The 23,283-nt window shown below is 39.6% G+C and overlaps 1 protein-coding gene across 1 annotated transcript in view; it reads right to left on the bottom strand.

Moving 5' to 3' along the window:
- Window positions 1-406: 406 nt before the first annotated feature.
- NDUFA4 (NDUFA4 mitochondrial complex associated) overlaps window positions 407-23,283 on the bottom strand; it is a 133,608-nt gene continuing 110,731 nt past the window's right edge. The window contains exon 5 of the mRNA XM_079931065.1: window positions 407-574. Within this exon, the coding sequence (XP_079787191.1) occupies window positions 424-574 (151 nt within the window). The 3' untranslated portion in view covers window positions 407-423. The remainder of the gene's footprint in view (window positions 575-23,283) is intronic.

Below are 23,283 nucleotides of genomic sequence, written 5' to 3'. Positions count from 1 at the left end.
AACTCAGAGAATTCTAATCTGTTTCTTTCACTTATTCAAAACTCCTGAAGGGAAAGCCAAATTTGGCAGTACAAAGTTTTAAGTTCTTTGTATTTAATCAAAGAATGCACTTCTAGAGGTAATAGAAATTTTGATCTAATTAACACTCACTACTCTCTCTAAAACAGACTTTTAAAGTTACTGGCTGAAATTTCCTTTCTTGAGTTGTATCACCTTTAGAAATCTGAGTAATTTGAAATCTTAGTACCCACTACTATTTCACTGAACATTTCCTCAAAATCTTAGGTAACTCAATTTCAATATAAAGTATTAATTAGCAATTTATACCTTCTTAATGCCATAAGTAACCTTATTCAGAGGTTATTGACATAGTTATGTGATGTAACCAAGTTAAATTTCAACCTTAGATACAGGCAATTATTTTCAATCAGGTCCTTTAACAGTGGCTAAATAGGCACTTGTACTACTTACATTGTAGCTTATTTCCCCACAGAGAGTTAACAACTGTTGTTCCTCTGTGTGGCCATCAGGCTTAAGAGTTTTCTGTAAAACCCAAGTCAAATGTATGTTCATCCTGTAACAGAAAGTAGGGGAATAACTGCCTGCTCTCACAACATAACATTTAATTTCTGTTTTAAAAAAATAGCTCCCATTTGTCCCAGTGAGATGCTCCATACAACTGTCTTTTTCCTTGGCTTTGCTCACCTCCCTTCCCTTTGCCTCAGTTGCTTTTATTCTCCAATCCATATTCTATTACTGATTACACACTTAGTTCTCAATCTCATTCACTTTACCATTGAGAGTATTCTAGAATGATTTTCTCTAGTCCTCTCATTGATATTTCTTTCTCAATTACTTTAATTTCCTAAAAAGAAAGCAAAGGAACAATTTTCACCAAACTGGAACTACCTCATGAGTACACTGTAGTTTACAGAATCCCATGTCAGATGTTTCATAGAAAGGTATTAAACCCCAAAAAATGCTATAATAATATTCATTGATTCACTTATTCAAAAAATATGTAACACTTTTAACATTTCAATGAAAAGATTTCCAGATTCTCCTTCACTTTACCTAGGCCAGAAAATAACGAAAGCCTTTCTGATTTTCAATAAAACTAGGATGACCCCACATTCCACTCTCATTTAGCTACATGTATAATTATTTTTAGAAACCATGACTCTGAATATAACTGGATAAGCAGAGTGCAAAACAAAGTCTTGTTGCTCAATGTGTCTCAGTTCTTTAAGCATGTGAAGTAGGCAGCAGTTTCCAGTGTTGCTACACGCAGTTGGATTTCATTCTACTTCTTCACTCTACAAACTCTCACTGAATATGTACTATATTCTAAACACTGTGTAAGATTTGAAGGGTGCACTGTTGAAGAACTGGAGTTGCTCCTGCTCATGTAAGCTGAAAGTCTTGTAGTCTTACAAACTGTGATAGTGAAATGGAGGAAAAACACAGGATAATTTGAGAGAGTAGGACCAGGGGTCCTGGTTTAAACTGGAGTGGCAGAGAAGACATCCATGATGAGGTAGGACTTGTGGGGATCAAACAAGACAGCTGATGCAAATGAACAATCCCAAAATAGTGGATAACTATGATTAAATAGCATCAAGCAACCATTTTCTGTAGTTGGGAAGGTATGAAAATGTAGGGAGTTCATATTGTGGGCAGGATGAGACAGCATGTGTGATAGTGCTAACACAAAATGTCGAGAGGCTCAAAATGGGCCTCCCGACATTACACAACTGTAGGCTACACACAGGGGTTAAAAATGTCTTTCCCCCCACCACACATGGTGACTACCACTCCACAAAAATACCAAGGTCTTTGCTTTTCTACCACCTTTTAGGCATGATTTACTTTGAGAACAAGTTCCAAAATCAGGAGGCCCTAAATCCAACCAGAACTTTCACCATGGTGAATTATAGTATCATTGACATGTTTGTCCAACATGCATGAGGAAAGGATTAAAGGCTAAACGGAGTCACTGAGAGGGAGGTTAAAATGTCCCTCCCCCTCTCCTACCACACTATTAACAGTCTCAAGTCCTCCTTTTCTGGATAGTGTCTCAGATTATTATAAGATGCAGGACAAATTGGAAGAACATTGGAGAAGGTGCACACTTGGAAATTTTAACTAACATAAGTTTCAGAAAAAGGTTGCTCATTGGAAGGAAGGTCAGTGGACAGAATGAACGCCATCCATTCTTAAGTTTCTTCCTACAGACTCATATTTGTCACCTTTTCATTGCACTGGAACCTCAGCGCACTAAATTCATGAGTAAAGGACGATTGAAGGGCCTATTAGACAACTGCTAACAAACCCGCCACATCGTTTTGATTTTTGCCAAATTTAAGAAACACTATTATTATAGAGAAAGCTAGCCAAGTTTATACAACCCTGGACTAACAAGGTAAAGCATGTCTTTCAAAGCACAGAAAATTTGTTTCATTTTTATTCAATGTCTATTAAATAATTTGGTTAAACATTGTTAAGAAAATTTGAACTTCAAATATTAAATTCTGAAACTGATATATTGCTAAATATATTATAGGGATTCAATTTCAACTTATTATTTCATCTAGATATTTACTCTTGTGTTAGAATGGTTTCCACAAACAGACTGTAAATTTTTTAAAGATAAGTAGCTGCATTCTTTTCAATGCCTGACAATAGTGCCTCCAATAACATATGCATATAAAATACTTGTTAAATAAATACATGGTAAGCCAAATTTAATTACAAAACCAGTTGCTGTCAATTGCATTGTCTCACACATGTTAAAAGTTCCTTGGGCTGGGACTTCCCTGGTGGCACAGTGGTTAAGAATCCACCTGCCAATGCAGGGGACATGGGTTTGAGCCCTGGTCCTGGAAGATCCCATATGCCACGGAGCAACTAAGCCCGTGTGCCACAACTACTGAGCCTCCGCTCTAGAGCCCGTGAGGCACAACTACTGAAGCCTGCGTGCCTAGAGCCAGTGCTCCAAAACAAGAGAAGCCGCTGCAATGAGACGCCCACTCACAACTAGAGAAAGCCCACGTGCAGCAACGAAGACCCAACACAGCCAAAAATAAATAAATAACTTTATAAAAAATAAAAAAGTTCCTTGGGCTTCCTGAGAAACCAGTAACCATATTTTTAGTTTCATTTTCACAAAATTTACTCTTCTGGCTGTCAAAGTTCGAACAATGAATAGCCTACCTTCTTCGAATGTATTATGAAAAACTCTACCATTTCTCTTCCTTGCTTCTCTGGGACTTCTCATTTTGGTTTACTTTTTTGTCCTTAGTAAAGCATCAACGAACAAAGGACAAAATAAGGGCAACAAAACAATTGGGTGATGTCTTTTATTTCACAGCTCTGCTCATCTGCTGCACAAATTGCAGAACCCATGGTTAATCACCGCACACTCCTGGTTCCCAGGGCACTCGTGGAGCTTCCCATATGGTCTGTTCAAAATGGGGACTCATACATATATCAAATACAAATTATGCAAAGAAATGTGATCATATAGTGGAACCAAGTCGTAAGAGAAAAATACCTGTTCAACAAAACAGAAACCTACTTTAAAAACCCTCCACGTTTCTCTGTTCCCAAGGCAAAGCAATAATGAGTACACTATATAAATCTTCATCCTAACATTAACTAGGATAATCTCTGAGACATACTCAACTGGAAGCTTTCATTTTCACTCATCCAAGCAAAAGAAAAAAAGTTTAATTGATTACTTCCATTTTCTTCTTCTTTAATGCTTTAGGCTTTTCAGATCTTGCTGCTTACTCTGGGTGACTTAGTCCCTCTGTGGTAAAGTTTTTAAGTGTTTTTTTTCCCCAATTTTATCTTTAGGCTTTAATCTGCCCCTTTTCCTAGTGGCTTAAATAGACAATTTTTAGCCTCAGGTTGGATAACCACATAGTTTATGGTTCAAACTAGGGCACTTTTGAAAGTGAAAAAAAGCACAAAGCAAAAAGGATAGTGCAGCAGCAAATGAAACAGAGATTGTGCTGGGAAAACTGGGAGGTACAGTCACCTAACCTTAGGGTTTGCTTTTTGGTCAACAGAAAGTTTCTCCCACAATTTTTAAGGTTCATCGGAAGAGTCACTTACATAACCAGAAACTGTTTGACTGTAAGTTGGATCCTATTTCCTACGTATATCACTTTTCTAATGGCAGTCAACTGAGAAAGGCAGTTACAAAAATACTAAAGTTTTCATGAGACACTTTCAGTAACAAGAAGGCATGGAGAATAAAAGAAGAAAAATAGTTTTTTGGTGCAACTATGTGCTAGGTACCAAATCTATGGAGAGAGAGGGAAAGTGAGAGATTAATTGCATCTTCTTATCAATCCTATAATTTAGATATTAATGTTCCTATTTTAAGAAATGAGCAGCCCATACATAGACGGTGTGAATTACTACAAAATAATGCGTGAATTACTACAAAATTTTGGAAAAATAATCTGACAATACCTATTGAAAGTTTTAAAGTGCCACCTTTAAAGTGCCTACTTAGCAATGTATCTTGTAAAAAAGGAAAGCACCTACACATAATGATGTTATGTACAAAGAAGTTTATTACAGTATCGCTTTTAGTGGCAGAAAAAATGAACCAATTAGAAATCACATCAATAAAAGCATACCACAGAATAATGTGTGCAGTATGCTCTTGTTTTTGTAAAAAAAACAAGTAAAAAGTAAAAAGATCATGGGTTTTGTGGAAAAAAAACATATGTACAAAAGTATATATGATTTATTTTATTTACTCAAGAAAGATATTTTGAGCTCTCAACATGTGTTAGGACGTGTTCTATGCGCTACATTGATGTATACTTGAAGTAGCAGAGAAGATTATTGAGGATTTGAATCAAAATATTTATGACATCCTAATAACAGGACTGACAAGGGAGAAGTCAGAATAATAACTCTTCATTCACCTCAATGTTTTTTCTGACAGGATATAACAAATATTATCAGTTTTGGAACTTTTAAGAAACTGATGCATCTCATGTATGCAGAAACAAAAGCTCCTTGCTCTTAAGTAACTAAATGAATTGACCCTCCCGGATACAACTAGAAAGTGGTCAACTTGAGTTCAGATCCCTGGCTAACTCCTGGGGCCCACAGGAGGAGCTGTTGCATTACAATCAATGTAATGCTTAGAGATTTAGCAGTTCATTCAAGATAAAACAACCTAGAAGGAAACGGAAAGAGACACGAAGTAAAGTTAAAATAAAAGCTAATTTTCGTTCACATACAAGTTTGAGATGCTTCCTTCATTTTACCAACTTTGGTCCTAATTTCCGTAATTTCATACACTACCTAAAAGATTTTCTACAACAGAGGTTAATAACTTAATAGCTGTGCAAAGGGTAAATAAGCACAGTTCTCTAAGAACTGTAAAATCAGTGTGAGCTCTGGAAGAGAGATGCTTTTTTTTTTTTTTTTTTTTCTCTTTTGCGGTACGCAGGCCTCTCACTGCTGTGGCCTCTCCCGTTGCGGAGCACAGGCTCCGGACGCGCAGGCTCAGCAGCCATGGCTCACGGGCCCAGCCGCTCCGTGGCACGTGGGATCTTCCCGGACTGGGGCACAAACCCGTGTCCCCTGCATCGGCAGGCGGACTCTCAACCACTGCGCCACCAGGGAAGCCCGAGAGATGCTTCTTAAGTGAACGGGAACAATCAAGATAAAAAAGTTAAAGGCAGACATATATTCCAAGTCCAGCTTTAATATTGGGTACTGAGTCAACCACATAATTAGCATGGATTCAAAAACTGCAGTCTCTTTCTACATGTATCAAAATTATACCAAGAAACTCCAGAAAGCGTGGCAGACTGAGAGCTCAACAAAATATACAGCAGGTGCTGCTTGAGTCGAAGTCGCAAAGAACAGGGCTGAGGGAGAAGGAGCACAGAGAACTGGAGGAAACCATGAAGTCTCGATCCAAGAATAGAATCAAAATGTAGCTGAATCTCAGGCAAACGAGAACTGGGATCTGGAAAGTCTGGAGCCAAGGCGATTGGACCCATAGCTCAGCAGCCCCATGGTCTCCTGCCTGTGCTCCTCTCTGAGGTTGCACCTGTGCCATCCTCATCCTGCCAGCAGTCCACTCAGCCAGCCGACCTCCTGCCCAGCCTAAGAAGGCTGCCGGCCTCAGCTCCTTAACATGGCCCTCAGCTCCAGTAAAGTGCACTGATTAATAATGGTCCCTTAGTTCAGATTTTTATGGGGAAAAAAAAGCATTCTGGTAGGATATCCCAGCTGGCTTAATAAAAGCCTATTGTACCACAGTGCGTTACAACCCCTAGTCAGCCTGTGGAATGGCTGTCCGAGGACTAACAGCTCAGTCCTGAGTGCATGACGACCACACCCACTCAGTGAGCACTATGGGTGCAGAAAGACCTAAAGAGAGGTATGTCTTTTACATCTCAAAATTTTATTTCTGAGTCAGTCATTTGGAATTTGTAAAACTTTTTCTCACAGGAAAAAAAATCACAAGAAAGAGAAATAATCTTTAAAGCAAACAAAAATATCAGTTGTCTACTGTGAGTTAAACACAGTGATAGGAACTTTACATTCATTTTCTACTTTCATTTTATTTCATTCATACACCAACTCTATGCAAGTTATTGTTCATGAGGTAGTTTATACATTACGATTGGGCTCCAAAGATAACTATCAATATCTTATTAAAATCAAAATATGTATTAACCACATCCAAAATAGGATGAATGGTAACCATCATCCAAATCATTGTTTCTGTAGAAAAATATATCTCAAGTTCCAGCCTGAGCTGTTAACAGCACATTTTCCCCCAGTGAGAGCAAGAACTCCATCTCCTTCCTCTCCTACTATGTTCTGTTCAATAGTGAGGCACATCAACTCTGGACCATAAGTAATCTAGTGCCCATTGCCTGAGAGAGAGGCTCTGGGGTGAGACACGGACATGAGAAGCAGTTGGCAAAGGTGAATATGTGTTTTACAGTTTTTTATAAAAAAGCATTGTGGGGGCTTCCCTGGTGGCGCAGTGGTTGAGAGTCCGCCTGCCGACGCAGGGGACACGGGTTCGTGCCCCGGTCCGGGAAGATCCCACATGCCGCGGAGCGGCTGGGCCCGTGAGCCATGGCTGCTAAGCCTGCGCGTCCGGAGCCTTGCTCCGCAACGGGAGACCACAACAGTGAGAGGCCCGCGTACCGCAAAAAAAAAAAAGCATTGTGAGGGCTGAGGAAGAGGATGAGGCAGTAAGAAATAAAGTTGGAATGAAGTTTGCATGTTTTCCCCCCTAAAGTTCCTGCTTCTTTTCCTATACATTACTACTTCCAATGTTAGTATTAAGAAATGGTAAAGTATGAAGATGCGGGACAGCAGTAAGACGCCGACCTCTTTGCTATAGCTCTAAAAGTGCTCAACCTATGAATAAAACAGAAAGGGACAGGGGTGAGAGAAAGAGAGAATTTTGCTGACCCTCTCTCAGGAACCCATTTGTAAATGCAAGGACATTCATAAGTCAGGCATATGCAAGTCAGGGACTGTGGGTAATTGGATCATATAATATGACATTCATTCCTGACTTTTTTCCCCTCACCTAGTCTCCTGGTTTTATATCCTACCTGGATGTAAGATAATACGGTTGTACACGAGTGACCTGAGTTAAAAAATAGATGCATAAAATTCTCTCAAGCTAGATACTCAGCAATCTAAATTGTGAGGCACTCTTTAGCCAGAGACAATTTCATAGAGAAGAGAAATGAGGCACTGTATTACACAAATGGAAAACAGCCTTTATTCCCTTATTAAATTTTCAAGGAGTTGCAGGGAGATTTAACCACAAAGCTCACATTATTTAGAGGATTTAATTATTGTTTGTTTCTTTCTTTCATTTTGTCTCCAAATAAAAGCATATTTCATTACATGGAGAGGTTTAATGCTTTTCAAAACGTTCAGAAGAAAAAAAAAAAACTTTTCACAAAAGCAAAACCATACTCCTTATTATCTACACAAGTTAAGAAAAGCCATTCTTGCTCTAGGATTGGACATGAAAAGAGGGGGGAAAAAATGTTCAGGTGGCATCTCCTCAGCTTACTCTCTGGTAGCTATGCCTTTCTAAATTTTGGAATTTGGGTCTCCCACGGCATGGTCTTACAGAGGGAGGATACTATAAGCCTTAAGAAAGTGATTTCTAAATGCAAGGTGCCCAGAATCACTTAGGGAGAATGTAGAAAGTACAGATTCTCTGGGTCCCAATCCAGACACTCTGGAAGCCAACCTCCCAAACTTGAATAAGGTCAAGACCTTGAATAAGTTCTCTCTGTGAATCACTTACACCCTAGACACTTTTCCCCAAAAAATACATATTTGAAAACCATTCATTGACTTAGACATTTCTTTTTTCTTCTCAAAGTGTGATCCTTGTATTATCTTCAAGCAGAATCACTTAGCATGTTTGTTAAAAATGCAGATTTCCAGACTGAATCAGATTCTCCGTGGGCTGCAATCCAGGAATCTTTTCTTTTAATAAGAACATTTCAAAGTAGATTAGTTTTCTATTGCTGAATAAAACTTAGTGGTTTATTAGCTCACAGTTCTTTAGATCAGAAGGCTGGTGTGGCTCAGCTACTTTCTCTGCTTAGTGTCTCTCAAGGTTTCAGCCAGACTGGGAAGCTCTGGTGAAGAATCCCCCCCCAAATTCATTTAGGCTGTTGGCAGAATCCAGTTCCTACAGATGTAGGAAGGAGGTTCCACTTTGCTGTCTGTCAGCTGAAGGCTGTCTCAGCTTCTAGAAGCTGCCGTCACCCCTTCTCAGGTGACTCCTTCTATAGTCAAGCCAGCAACAGCTGTCAAATCCCCCCCTTGTGCTTAGAGTGTCTCTGATTTCCTCTTCTGTCATCAGCCAGGCAGAGCACTCTGTTTTAAGGGCTTATATTAGATCAAACCCACCAAGATCATCTCTATCTTAAGGGCAACAGTGACATTTAATGTAACATAATCATGGAGTGATATCTCATTTTATTCACAGGTTCTGTGGATTAGGGTGAGACATCTTTGGGAAGCCATCCAAAAATTCTGCCTACCACACTCAGCCCCTCTTATATTCTGGTGTGTTGACTCATTCTCACCAATAGAATAGCAGCAGAAACAGTGTGTGTCTCTTCCAGGCCAGGATTTTTAAAATCAGGTGCTCCTTTTCCAGTTCCTCTTCCCCAACCTGCCAGATGACTTTGAGGCCATAATGGATGGTGGAGCCACAAATAAGAGTCCTGGGTCCCTGAATCACTGGGTGGAGGAAAGCTGTTCATGGGCTACATAGATCCACAGTGGATTCTTAATGAGCAGTAAATGTTGTTTTGTTGGGTCAAACTATTAAACATTTGGCATTCATTTACGACAGCAAATAGTGTTATCTTATATCTGGTTTCTTCTGTTTCTAAACACAGAGTAAGCAAAATTAATTCAAAATATGCATTTTCTGAGTAGAATTGGACAGCTCTCAGTCTGAAGTATAATTCCTTCAAGTAATAGTTCTATGACCTTACAAAAGTTATTTCACCTCTTTGACTGTGATCAAATATTAACAAACTTCTGAGGCCATAACTAATTAGAATAGAAGGACTAAGACTTCATCTCCCTTTTTTAGCAAAGATCATACTTTACATTAACAGTTAACACCTATTAAATTCAACTAATCAGGCTCTCCATGCACAAATACTTTGACATTAGAAATGCTGACCCAAGCAATTGAAAAAAAGTAATAAGGACCTTAGGCTCCTCATAAGCAATTCAGTCATGCCATTAGAGATTACGTTCCTATGTTTGGTGCTTTAAAGCATACATTCTATGTACCTGTAGGTATTATATATCTGCTTCAATAAATAAAAACAGATGTTTCATTAAATACCTGGAATGGATAAAAATGTCCATTAGCAAAACACAGAAAGTGCAAACTGCCTCTTTAGTACTATCCCCAAGACACATGAAAAATAGATAATATTCACTTCTTGAACTAGGAAACCAGCAAATACACTTAAGATGACAATTTTGAAATGAAATTTTCATTTCGTGTATAGGGAGTATTTTTTTTTCCCTTTGGCAAATCAACATTTAGTCTGTAAAACACGATGCTCACTCATAATGTCATGCATCTCACTCACAATAATTCTTTCTTATTAACTGCTTGGGTACAATTTATTTTCCTCTCAGGCTATGAAGGTGCGTGCAAGTGCAGCAGACTCTGGCTGGAGCTGATAAGCCAGCACATGGCAGCAGCACTGCTGGCCTGATGAGATCTGTAAGAAGACAATATTCCATTGGCTCGGAAAACTATGCTGTATATCAAACCTATCAAGAATAATATCTACAAACAATGCCTTGATGCGTTTGCCAACTCTCGCAGAAAGCTCTCTGGTGTTCTTCTGAAAATATAGCTTTATCTTTTTTTCTGTTGTAGTGAAAAAATACAGACCACATTTTTTTTTTAAATATCCTTGCTTCTCTTTACATTTTTTTCACTAAACGTGGTACTCTAAAAGAATATTTTTAAATCTTGGCTTTCAAACAGACATCACTATAGTTCCAGAAGAGAACAGATTACCATCCTTTGGGTAAGGACCATTTATTTCATAGGAGAATAAAAAAGAAATCAAGAAATGGTCAAAAGACAAGTATGTCCCAATCTTACAAACTAAAATCTCATTATAAGTTTTCCAAAGCTTTTTAAATGAAATACTTATGAGGAAGGCAAACACTCCCCTAAAAATATGCTTTTCCTTCTGCTTAGAATAATTATTTTCTTTTAGTGCCACACAATTTTCTCAAAAGCACATACAGTATTTTATTCTAGTATATTTTTGAGATCTTTGTTTCCAACAAAAATTGATGCTCCTAAGAAAAATATTATTTTAAAGACAAACCACTGTAAGCAATCTAAATAGATGACACACTGGATATATCCACTTTATGTATGCATTGAGTAATTTAAAAGATAGTAAGCTACAGAGACAATATTATATTTAGATAATACTTTACAGTTTACAACATACTGACATGTATTTCCCACAACACTGTGAGGTGAAAATGGCTAGTACCAGAATTAGATTCAAATGCAAATTGACTGCCAATTTTTTGTTTACTGTATACTTTATCTTTACATACAATACCAGATTTAATCCTCATAACAACCAAATGAGATTTCTTAGAAGGCAATATTCCATTGGCAGAAAAAATTCCCTGCTGTACATCAAATCTATTCAAAAGTATCTAAAACATGTTCTGATGAATTTTCCAGCTTTCACACACACACACAAACTATCTGCTGCATGTCTAAAACAGTGTGATTTATTTTTTTATATTTTTAAAAAAGGATAAGGAACTAGAGGTACAGGTAGGATTGATGACTTACCTAAAAGCAGAAGTACAGAGAAGTTGGTGCTTTGAGCACCAACTAAGGATGTGCTGAGTGCTTTACATACACACATACAACCACACGATCTCAGTTAATATTACCAACTGCTCCATAAGCCTGGTATTATTATACCTCTTTTTTTCCTCTGTGAAGTTTTATTTCGTTAATTTTATTTTCCAAGTGTCATACAGTAAACATAACTTTTTATTATTAGGTATACAGTCCTATGGACACCGACTCATATTAGATTCATGTAACCACTACCACAGTCAGATACAAAACAGTTCTATCACCCCAAAAACCTCCTTACTGCTACCTATTTATAGTCACACACACACCTCTCATTCCTAACCTCTGCTAATCACTGATCTGTTCTCTAACACTGCAGTTTTGTCTTTTCAAGAATGTCATATAAATGGAATCATACAGTATGTAACCTTTTGAGACTGGCTTCTCTCAGCCTGATGTCTGTGAAATTCATCTAATAAGTTTTGCATGCATCAATAGTTTGTTCCTTTTTATTATATCTATTTTAAATATAAATAAGATATTAGTTTGTTCCTTTTTATTATATCTATTTTAAATATAAATAAGATATAAATTTGTTCTTCTTAATATGTCTCACAAATATCTGCTAGTTTCATATTCTCCCATGGTTATCCTCTTTTCATCTTTTGCACATGCCCTTTTAACACCTAGATTTTGTGGCCACATTAACTTGTTTAAATGCTTCCCCTGTTTTTACCTTATTGGGATAAAGTGTGATTGCGCTGTTGGAATATTGCTTTCTAACCTTCTTCCCCTCATCCCTCTGAAATCATCTTTCCTCAAGATTCTCAGAATTTAGATATATAGCAAAACTAGTTAACTAGGCCAACTTTTATCAAACTCCTTGGAAATGGAATATCAAAAAATTACTGGGGGACTTCCCTGGTGGCGCAGTGGTTAAGAATCTGCCCGCCAATGCAGGGGACACGGGTTCGAGCCCTGGTCCGGGAAGATCCCACACGTCGCGGAGCAACTAAGCCCGTGCACCACAACTACTGAGCCTGCGCTCTAGAGCCCATGAGCCACAACTACTGAGCCCATGTGCCACAACTACTGAAGCCCACGCGCCTAGAGCCCGTGCTCCACAACAAGAGAAGCCACCGCAAAGAGAAGCTCCCACACTGCAACGAAGAGTAGCCCCTGCTCACCGCAACTAGAGAAAGCCTGAGCACAGCAATGAAGAGCCAATGCAGCCAAAAATAAATAAATTAAATAAATAAATAAATTTAAAAAAAAATTACTGGGGATGGTATAAACAGAGGGGATCCAGTTTTGATAAAGGCACACTGAGCAGGAAAGTCTCGAAACTCAAAGATAATTTGTGCTTATTGTATAAGTCTTGCTTATTTAGGGAAATTTTTATTACAATCATGAATACTTTAGACGTCACCAAATTAAACCTTATTCTAATTAGAACCACCTTAAAAACCATGAAATTAGAACTAACTGAAGGGAACTGCCTATTTGTGGCACCGTGAAACTGCCTCCACTTGGCCCTAGAGCTGGGAGCATTGCTTTGCAAGAAGGCAGCTCTCAAACATGTTGATTAAATGACCTATTACCTATCTCTCACCGACACTGTCTTTCTTAATGCTCCAGTGGCTCCTTGTGTTTTCATTGTTCTAAAAAAGCAGATTTTAACATAACCAATAGATGTCTCCAAAATCCTAAGGCAAATAGGATAGTGGCACTTCGCGGTAATTTCTCATCCCTTATGGTGCACTGGAAATATCTGTGCAATCGTTTGTGTTCTTACCTTTTGCCCATAAAATGAAAGCTTTTTCATAGTAGAGCCAAATTAAAGAATAAAAGAGCTCCAGGAATCAGAAGATTGTCTTACAAGTCCCATCCTTCAGAATGAAAAAGAGGTGAACTTTGAGAACTAAAAAGAAGGTAAATTATTTGTATTCTTAAACTGTGTCCTTTGTTACAAATGAACGTGTACTATTAAAAATGTCTTACTGATATTTACAGGAAAGAAAAATAATCCACAAACTATTATTACTCCATGTTCTACCCAAAATATATCTTCTGAATCTATGTAGTTTTAAGCTGTTTCTCTTGAGCTTGCTCTGATGCCATCCATGATACATTTCCAGAATCCCTTGTGCTGATCTCTATACCACAGTCACAAGCAAGGCTTCCCACATTGCTGTCGAAAGCCACATTGATATGTATGAGTAGATGGTCAGAGACAACATTATCACCAGGGCAAAGTGCTTCCCACAGGAAAACTGTCATTAGATACAGTTTGGAATCACCAGAGGCCCTCCAAGGGAAGCAGTGGGTTGAGGGGGCACAAGTCAAAGTAGCCAAAAGGATGCACATTAGTTTCAAGTTGGGTTTCTCTTCATTAAAATATCAGGCCAGAATGTGAAAGAAGCAGAGCTATCCTGAAGTGCTTATCTAATGCTCACCACACTACCTGTTCTGTGATTACCTGTTAATAAGATATTATACATGTTAGCTATCATCTCCTATTATGGTTTTCTTGCTCCCTAGACGGATTTAGCATAAATCATGATGCTTTAGATTAGATTTCAACTCCAAAGTTGCAACATACTGAAATATCTCAATTAGTTGTGAAGGATGGCACAATAATTCATTACACGTTAGAATTTCAAGGTTTGGGAAATGATTCATTTGAAAAATTAGATCACGTTTAAGGTTATTCATATAATAACATCATTTTCACACCTACTAGGTTGTATGCTTCAGGTGGCTAATTCCATCCCTTTTCATTCATCAAGAAAGTACCTCAGATATAGTAGGCTCTCATCAAATAGTTGTTAAATGAATAAATCCCTTTTGTAACCCAATATACTTTCCTGAGTAGTAGAGAGAGTGACAAAATAACCAGCTTGCCAGGAATTACTTATAACCCATGGAAGTTTCATATGCCCGTGAGAGTATGTCGCCTATGTGAACATTATCTATAAGAAGCACTGCAACACCACAAAAGACAGGGTTACTATTCTACAGCTAAAACGTTATTTCTCTTTTTCTTTTTACGTCGAAAAGAATGCTAAGCCAGTGTTTGTTATGGATGGAAATCGTTATTAATAATTACACTAGCAACAACAATTACTATAAAATACTCTGTTATGATCATAATGTTCCATATGAAATACAGTTCATTGGCAACACCTCATTTAATCCTCACAACCTTATAACAGAGGAGTGATTTTCTTTATTTAGATAAACCAACTGGTCACACTAGTAGCAAGTGGCAGATTGGTATTCAAAACACTATCAGCCTGATGCCGAAGTCCATGCTCTTTTCGCCTTAACATGCTGCCTTTATTGAACAAGGTAAAAGAAAATCATAAATGCTGAAAAATCATTAGCTGCTTCTGAATTGTAAATTTGTTTCCAAAATCTAAAAATCCATTAGCAATACATCAAAAAAGAATTCTGGGCTTCTGGGAAGATGGCGGAAGAGTAAGACGCGGAGATCACCTTCCTCCCCACAGATACACCATAAATACATCTACACGTGGAACAACTCCTACAGAACACCTACTGAACGCTGGCAGAAGACCTCAGGCCTCCCAAAAGGCAAGAAACCCCCCACATACCTGGGTAGGGCAAAAGAAAAAAGAAAAAACAGAGACAAAAGCATAGGGACGGGACCCGCACCAGTGGGAGGAAGCTGTGAAGGAGGAAACGTTTCCACACACTAGGAAGCCCCTTCACGGGCGGAGAGTGCGGGTGGCGGAGAGGGGAAGCTTTGGAGCCCCGGAGGAGAGTGCAGCCACAGGGGTGCGGAGGGCAAAGAGGAGAGATTCCCGCACAGCGGATCGGTGCCGACCGGCACTCACCAGCCCGAGAGGCTTGTCTGCTCACCCACCGGGGCTGGCGGGGCTAGGAGTTGAGGCTTGGGCTTCGGTCGGAGCGCAGGGAGAAGACTGGGGTTGGCGGCGTGAACACAGCCTGCAGGGGGTTAGTGCGCCACGGCTAGCCGGGACGGAGTCCGGGGAAAAGTCTGGACCTGCCGAAGAGGCAAGAGACTTTTTCTTCCCTTTTTGTTTCCTGGTGCGCGAGGAGAGGGGATTAAGAACGCTGCTTAAAGGAGCTCTAGAGACGGGGGCGAGCCGCGGCTAAAAGCGCGGGCCCCAGAGACGGGCGGGAGACGCTAAGGCTGCTGCTGCCGCCAAGAAGCCTGTGTGCGAGCACAGGTTACTATCCACACCCCGCTTCTGGGGAGCCTGTGCAGCCCGCCACTGCCAGGGTCCCAGGATCCAGGGACAACTCACCCGGTAGAACACACGGCGCGCCTCAGGCTGGTGCAACGTCACGCCGGCCTCTACCGCCGCAGGCTCGCCCGGCCTGAGTGAGCCAGAGCCCCCGAAGCAGCGGCTCCTTTAACCCCGTCCTGTCTGAGCGAAGAACAGACGCCCTCCAGCGACCTACACGCAGAGGCGGGGCCAAATCCAAAGCTGAGCCCCTGGGAGCTGTGAGAACAAAGAAGAGAAAGGGAAATCTCTCCCAGCAGCCTCAGAAGCAGTGGATTAAATCTCCACAATCAACTTGATGTACCCTGCATCTGTGGAATACATGAATAGACAACGAATCATCCCAAATTAAGGAGGTGGACTTTGAGAGCAAGATTTATGATTTGTTCCCCTTTCCTCTTTTTTTGAGTGTCCATGTGGACGAAAGGCTCTTGGTGCTGCAGCCAGGAGTCAGTGCTGTGACTCTGAGGTGGGAGAGCCAACTTCAGGACACTGGTCCACAAGAGACCTCCCAGCTCCACATAATATCAAACGGCAAAAATCTCCCAGAGATCTCCATCTCAACACAAGCACCCCGCTTCACTCAACAAACAGCAAGCTACAGTGCTGGACATCCTATGCCAAACAACTAGCAAGACAGGAACACAACCCCACCCATTAGCAGAGAGGCTGCCTAAAATCATAATAAGGCCACAGACACCCCAAAACACACCACCAGACATGGACCTGCCCACTAGAGAGACAAGATCCAGCCTCATCCACCAGAACACAGGCACTAGTCCCCTCCACCAGGAAGCCAGACTCATCTAGAAAAAAAGGGAGAAAAGTCAAACCAATAGAATTAGAAATGAAAAAGGAGAAGTAACAAGTGACACTGCAGAAATACAAAAGATCATGAGAGATTACTACAGGCAACTCTATGCCAATAAAATGGACAACCTGGAAGAAATGGACAAATTCTTAGAAATGCACAACCTGCCAAGACTGAATCAGGAAGAAATAGAAAATATGAACAGACCAATCACAAGCAGTGAAATTGAAAGTGTCATTAAAAATCTTCCAACAAACAAAAGCCCAGGACCAGATGGCTTCACAGGCGAATTCTATCAAGAATTTAGAGAAGAGCTAACAGCTATCCTTCTCAAACTCTTCCAAAATAGAGCAGAGGGAGGGACACTCCCAAACTCATTCTACGAGGCCACCATCACCCTGATACCAAAACCAGACAAGGATGTCACAAAGAAAACTACAGGCCAATATCACTGATGAACACAGATGCAAAAAATCCTCAACAAAATACTAGCAAACAGAATCCAACAGCACATTAAACGGATCATACACCATGATCAAGTGGGGTTTATTCCAGGAATGCAAGGATTCTTCAATATACGCAAATGAATCAATGTGATACACCATATTAACAAACTGAAGGAGAAAAACCATATGATCATCTCAATAGATGCAGAGAAAGCTTTCGACAAAATTCAACATCCATTTATGATAAAAACCCTCCAGAAGGTAGGCATAGAGGGAACTTTCCTCAACATAATAAAGGCCATATATGACAAACCCACAGCCAACACCATCCTCAATGGTGAAAAACTGAAAGCATTTCCACTAAGATCAGGAACAAGACAAGGTTGCCCACTCTCAACACTATTATTCAACATAGTTTTGGAAGTATTAGCCACAGCATTCAGAGAAGAAAAGGAAATAAAAGGAATCCAAATCGGAAAAGTAAAGCTGTCACTGTTTGCAGATGACATGATACTATACATAGAGAATCCTAAAGATGCTACCAGAAGACTACTAGAGCTAATCAATGAATTTGGTAAAGTCACAGGATACAAAATTAATGCACAGAAATCTCTTGCATTCCTATACACTGATGATGAAAAATCTGAAAGTGAAATCAAGAAAACACTCCCATTTACCGTGGCAACAAAAAGAATAAAATATCTAGGAATAAACCTACCTAAGGAGACAAAAGATCTGTATGCAGAAAATTAAAAGACATTGATGGAAGAAATTAAAGATGATACAAATAGATGGAGAGATATACCATGTTCTTGGATTGGAAGAATCAACATTGTGAAAATGACTCTACTACCCAAAGCAATCTCCAGATTCAATGCAATCCCTATCAAACTACCACTGGCATTTTTCACAGAACTAGAACAAAAAATGTCACAATTTGTGTGGAAACACAAAAGACCCCAGATAGCCAAAGCAATCTTGAGAACAAAAAACGGAGCTGGAGGAATCAGGCTCCCTGACTTCAGACTATACTACAAAGCTACGGTAATCAAGACAGTATGGTACTGGCACAGAAACAGAAAGATAGATCAATGGAACAGGATAGAAAGCCCAGAGATAAACCCACACACATACGGTCACTTTATCTTTGATAAAGGAGGCAGGAATGTACAGTGGAGAAAGGACAGCCTCTTCAATAAGTGGTGCTGGGAAAACTGGACAGGTACATGTAAAAGTATGAGTTTAGATCACTCCCTAACACCATACACAAAAATAAGCTCAAAATGGATTAAAGACCTAAATGTAAGGCCAGAAATATAGGCAGGACACTCTATGACATAAATCACAGCAAGATCCTTTTTGACCCACCTCCTAGAGAAATGGAAATAAAAACAAAAATAAACAAATGGGACCTACTGAAACTTCAAAGCTTTTGCACAGCAAAGGAAATCATAAACAAGACCAAAAGACAGCCCTCAGAATGGGAGAAAATATTTGAAAATGAAGCAACCGACAAAGGATTAATCTCCAAAATTTATAAGCAGTTCGTGCAGCTCAATAACAAAAAAACAACCCAATCCAAAAATGGGCAGAAGACCTAAATAGACATTTCTCCAAAGAAGATCTACAGACTGCCAACAAACATATGAAAGAATGCTCAACATCATTAATCATTAGAGAAATGCAAATCAAAACTACAATGAGATATCATCTCACACCAGTCAGAATGGCCATCATCAAAAAATCTAGAAACAATAAATGCTGGAGAGGGTGTGGAGAAAAGGGAACACTCTTGCACTGTTGGTGCGAATGTAAATATATACAGCCACTCTGGAGAACAGTATGGAGGTTCCTTAAAAAACTAAAAATAGAACTACCATATGACCCAGCAGTCCCACTACTGGGCATATACCCTGAGAAAACCATAATTCAAAAAGAGTCATGTACCACAGTGTTCATTGCCGGAGATGGAAACAACCTAAGTGTCCATCATCGGATGAATGGATAAAGAAGATGTGGCACATATATACAATGGAATATTACTCAGCCATAAAAAGAAACGAAATTGAGCTATTTGTAATGAGGTGGATAGACCTAGAGTCTGTCATACAGAGTGAAGTAAGTCAGAAAGAGAAAGACAAATACCGTAAGCTAACACACATATATGGAATTTAAGAAAAAAAAAAATGTCATGAAGAACCTAGGGGTAAGACGGGAATAAAGACACAGACCTACTAGAGAATGGACTTGAGGATATGGGGGAGGGGGAAGGGTAAGCTGTGACAAAGCGAGAGCGAGGCATGGACATATATACACTACCAAACGTAAAGTAGATAGCTAGTGGGAAGCAGCCGCATAGCACAGGGAGATCAGCTCGGTACTTTGTGACCACCTGGAGGGGTGGGATAGGGAGGGTGGGAGGGAGGGTAACACAAGAGGGAAGAGATATGGGAACATACGCATATGTATAACTGATTCACTTTGTTATAAAGCAGAAACTAACACACCATTGTAAAGCAATTATACTCCAATAAAGATGTAAAAAAAAAAGAATTCTGGTGTGTACAAGGCTCATATGTCACTATATTGTATGCCAGACCATACTGTCAATAAAACAATATATAAGAGGATCTTTTATATTCAAGGCAAGAAAACTTCCTGAAAAAAATTACTTTAAGCTGTGCTTTTTATTCCCAAAAGAGAGGCCTTTTGCTTTAATTTTCAAAGTAGGCCTAAATGTAAGCATCATTTTGCCAACATATCCACATGAAAAGATTGCTCCTTGGGTGCAAAAAGAAGTTATGCTATATTCTTCTTTGGTTCCTATGCTAATTTTGGCCTTTCACATAAAAGGCTTTCTTGAACTGTTGTACCAAATGTGTGATAATTTAGTGATATAACCTCTAGTCCGTAGAATACTCACCCAAAGTTACCAAAATAATTTCATTGAAGAGAATTTGGATTCAGGCCCTTCATAAATAAAGAAAGAATATGTTCTTTTCTTTTTATTTCTTTTTTTTTTTTTTTTTTTTTTTTTTTTTTGCGGTACTCAGGCCTCTCACTGTTGTGGCCTCTCCCGTTGCGGAGCACAGACTCCGGACGCGCCGGATATGGCTCACGGGCCGAGCCGCTCCGCGGCATGTGGGATCTTCCCGGACCGGGGCACGAACCCGTGTCCCCTGCATCGGCAGGCGGACTCTCAATCACTGCGCCACCAGGGAAGCCCAACATGTTCTTTTAAATGGGAAAACAGAGCCAAACAAAAAGCAGCCATTGTCTAATCTTACAATTTAGGAAAGGTTAGTGCATCTTTTCACTGAATACTTCAATACCACATAAAGCTTTCTAACTACGGATATCCCCAGTAGAGAATTAATCCAGAGAATAGTATCCTCACCCCTCCTTTCTCTTTTGCTTTAGCCTGTATGCTTTTATGACCACCTATCAACTCAATGTGAATAATCCACAGATCTACATCTGAATGTTTTAGAAATCTTGAACAGCTCCATGTGATCCCGGCAGAACTTCAAACAGAGAACAATAGTGTCTAAAGTGAGCTCATCCTTTTCCCTTCTAAACCTATTTCTCCTCTTGTGGTCCCATTTTTTGTTGTTGTTGTTTTGTTTTTTGTTTGTTTGTTTACGGCATCACCAGTTACCCAGGTTCACACCTTTGGATTTTGGATCACTTTGACATTTTTTTATCCTTTACTCGTCACAAGCAAATATTCCACCAGATTAAACACTCAGAATCTGAATATTTTTACCACTTCCACTGCTGTTACCTAGTCCAAGCCACAGTTCTTTCTCACTTGGGTTATTGAAATGACCTCACGATAGGTTTTCTTGTGTCTTCACTTCCTCCTGTATCAGTTAGGATTAGGTATTTGTGTATATGACAGTTCACCGGAAATAACAGGACCTTAAACAAGACAGGAGTTTATTTTTCTCACATGTGAAATAGTCCAGGTAGAGAGTGTTCAGGATTGGTATGATGTTCTATGATATCAGTAACCCATACTCCTATCATGTTCCTCCACAATGAAGAAGATTTCCCTCACAGTTAAGATGTCCATGCAAGCTTCAGCCATAAGTCCATATCTGATTTAGCATGTAGCCACGAAGGTTGAAGAGGAAAGTCTCCCTCTTCTAAAAGTCAGTTTCTGAAAGTTACATTTAACATTTCCAATTTCCATCCCTAGGGCTGAATTTGGTTTCATTGCCACACATAACTGCAAGGGGGTTGGGGTCGGGGGCAGCCTGGAAAGTGCAGTCTTAATTTTGGGTAACCAAGTGACCAGCTAAATATTAATGGAAGACAGAGAGACTAAACATGGGGGGGGGGCAAGTAAACAACCTCTGAATAACCCACGAGAGTCATTTAGCCATCCAGCAACTAGAGGAATCCTTTTAAAACATAAATTTTCGATCATATCTTCCAAAGCTCTTCAACAGTCCACAAGGCCCTATGTGAAATAAGAAGGCGTAAGAGGATCACCCTTAAACATTGCTGGTCTTGCATTTTAAGTGAGATGATTCAGAATGGTGTTGTGTCCAACATCTTCAGCTACAGAGATGCAGGCACAGAGTAGGCAAACCACTGGCTATGAGAAGGATTCGGGGTTTGCCAGGCAAGTGTGACAAAGTGAAAAAGGAGTGGGAGAGTTGAAGGAGTACAAAAGTGAGTGAACTATGGAGTCTAATATGGGTAAGGATGGAAGTAAGGATATGAGCAGAGTGAGTATTTAGTCCCACTCCTCCAAGAATCAGATGCAAAATAGAATTAAAAGTGTAAAAATCTTATGAGGGAGAATGCCTCTGTAAAAGGAAATAGGAATGGAGGCAGAGAGGGCTAGGAGAACCGCCAGACCATGACACAATCTATCTGACAAGTGGGATGCAAGGTTGGGTGTAAGTATCCTAGACTATCATGCAGTCTAAGGAAAGTTCAGCAAACCATGAGAGTCCTTGAGACAAAGTTGGCAAAGGAGTTCCGTGTCTCCCAAGAATGGGTCTGCCTTAAAATGCCCACCAACTCAGACACTGGTCTCGGTGCAAATGCAATGGATTTCAGGTGGCGAATGCAGCTGCTGGGGTCCTGTGTCAATTCAGTCACTGTAGTAGGAGGTCTGCAAGATGCGGTCTCATGGCCACTATATTGAGAGACATTTTAAAAGTTATATAACCAAAAGACTGTATGTCTCAATGGGTACAAAGTATTTTTGGAGATCATATATTAGAGGGAATAAGCTGGATACACAGGAGGGAGAAGCCTTGAAATTAATATTTAAGATGGAAAGTAGTCAGTGGTAGTAACAAAGTTGAGAGTGTGACCATGAGGATAAGTAGCTGACGTAGGAAGGAGGGAAGACCACAGGAGAAGGAAGAATCAAGAAAACAAGGGTATTAAAACGATCTTCCGCTTTGGTTATTGAACCCATCAAAATTGTGAATGGGGTAATCTAGAAAGAATGACAGTAATCCAGACACTGAAATCTTCAAAGAGTTAAGAGAAACAACTTGGGGTCTCCAAATGACTGTGCAAGGGTGCAGCGGGTGTTATAATCTGATGATACGAGTTTTAAAGCTGTGGCTCTTTAGGGGCAGAAAGGGTGAAAAATTTGAAAACAACAATGAAGAGCTAGTATGTCTATACCATTTCCCAGCCCACTGGTTCAAGGAGTATGGGAAAGGAAGCAGTCACCCATCTAGAATTACAGAGGCAAAATATTATCTTTAGTATTTGACTTAAGTTATGGCAAAAAAAAAAAAAAAATGGAAGAAACAGACGATGCTGAGCTCTAAAGATGAGGTATTTTTGCTTATGACAAATGTATTCTAGAGGGCAGAAGAGTTTTAAGAAATGGAAGAAAGGGAGAAATGGGATCCTACTTAGCAGTTGCACAGAGCCATATGAGAATGAGAATCCAAGTAATAAATAATCCAAGTGGGCTTTGGGTTTCTTGTGGTAACTGATATAAACAGGGATACAGGGCTTGATGCAGTTGATATTGTATCTGGCAGATTTCAGTAGTGAAGCCCTCATCTAAACAGTCTAATTCTAATTTTTGGTGAGGTTAGACGACCAAAGTGTACATACTCTGTATTCTTGGACTGTATTCTTTAAACCTAACTAAATCACCTTTTTAGATCTTGTATTTGACTTTTTTCTAAAGTTTGTAACAGGAAACAGTAAGAGTCTGGTTTATCTAAACTACAGAGCTGCCGTATTTCTTTCACTTCTCCCCTTCTTTTCATGTGCTTGTCCACTAAGTCCTGATCAAATACTATTTACTTCATCGTATCTTATTGCTCATTTTACTTTAATTAGTACTAA

Source organism: Stenella coeruleoalba (genome assembly GCF_951394435.1).
Source record: "Stenella coeruleoalba genome assembly, chromosome: 9".
NCBI classification, from domain to species: domain Eukaryota; kingdom Metazoa; phylum Chordata; class Mammalia; order Artiodactyla; family Delphinidae; genus Stenella; species Stenella coeruleoalba.
Note: the sequence above shows the minus strand (reverse complement) of the source record. Positions and strands in the feature narration are given on the sequence as shown.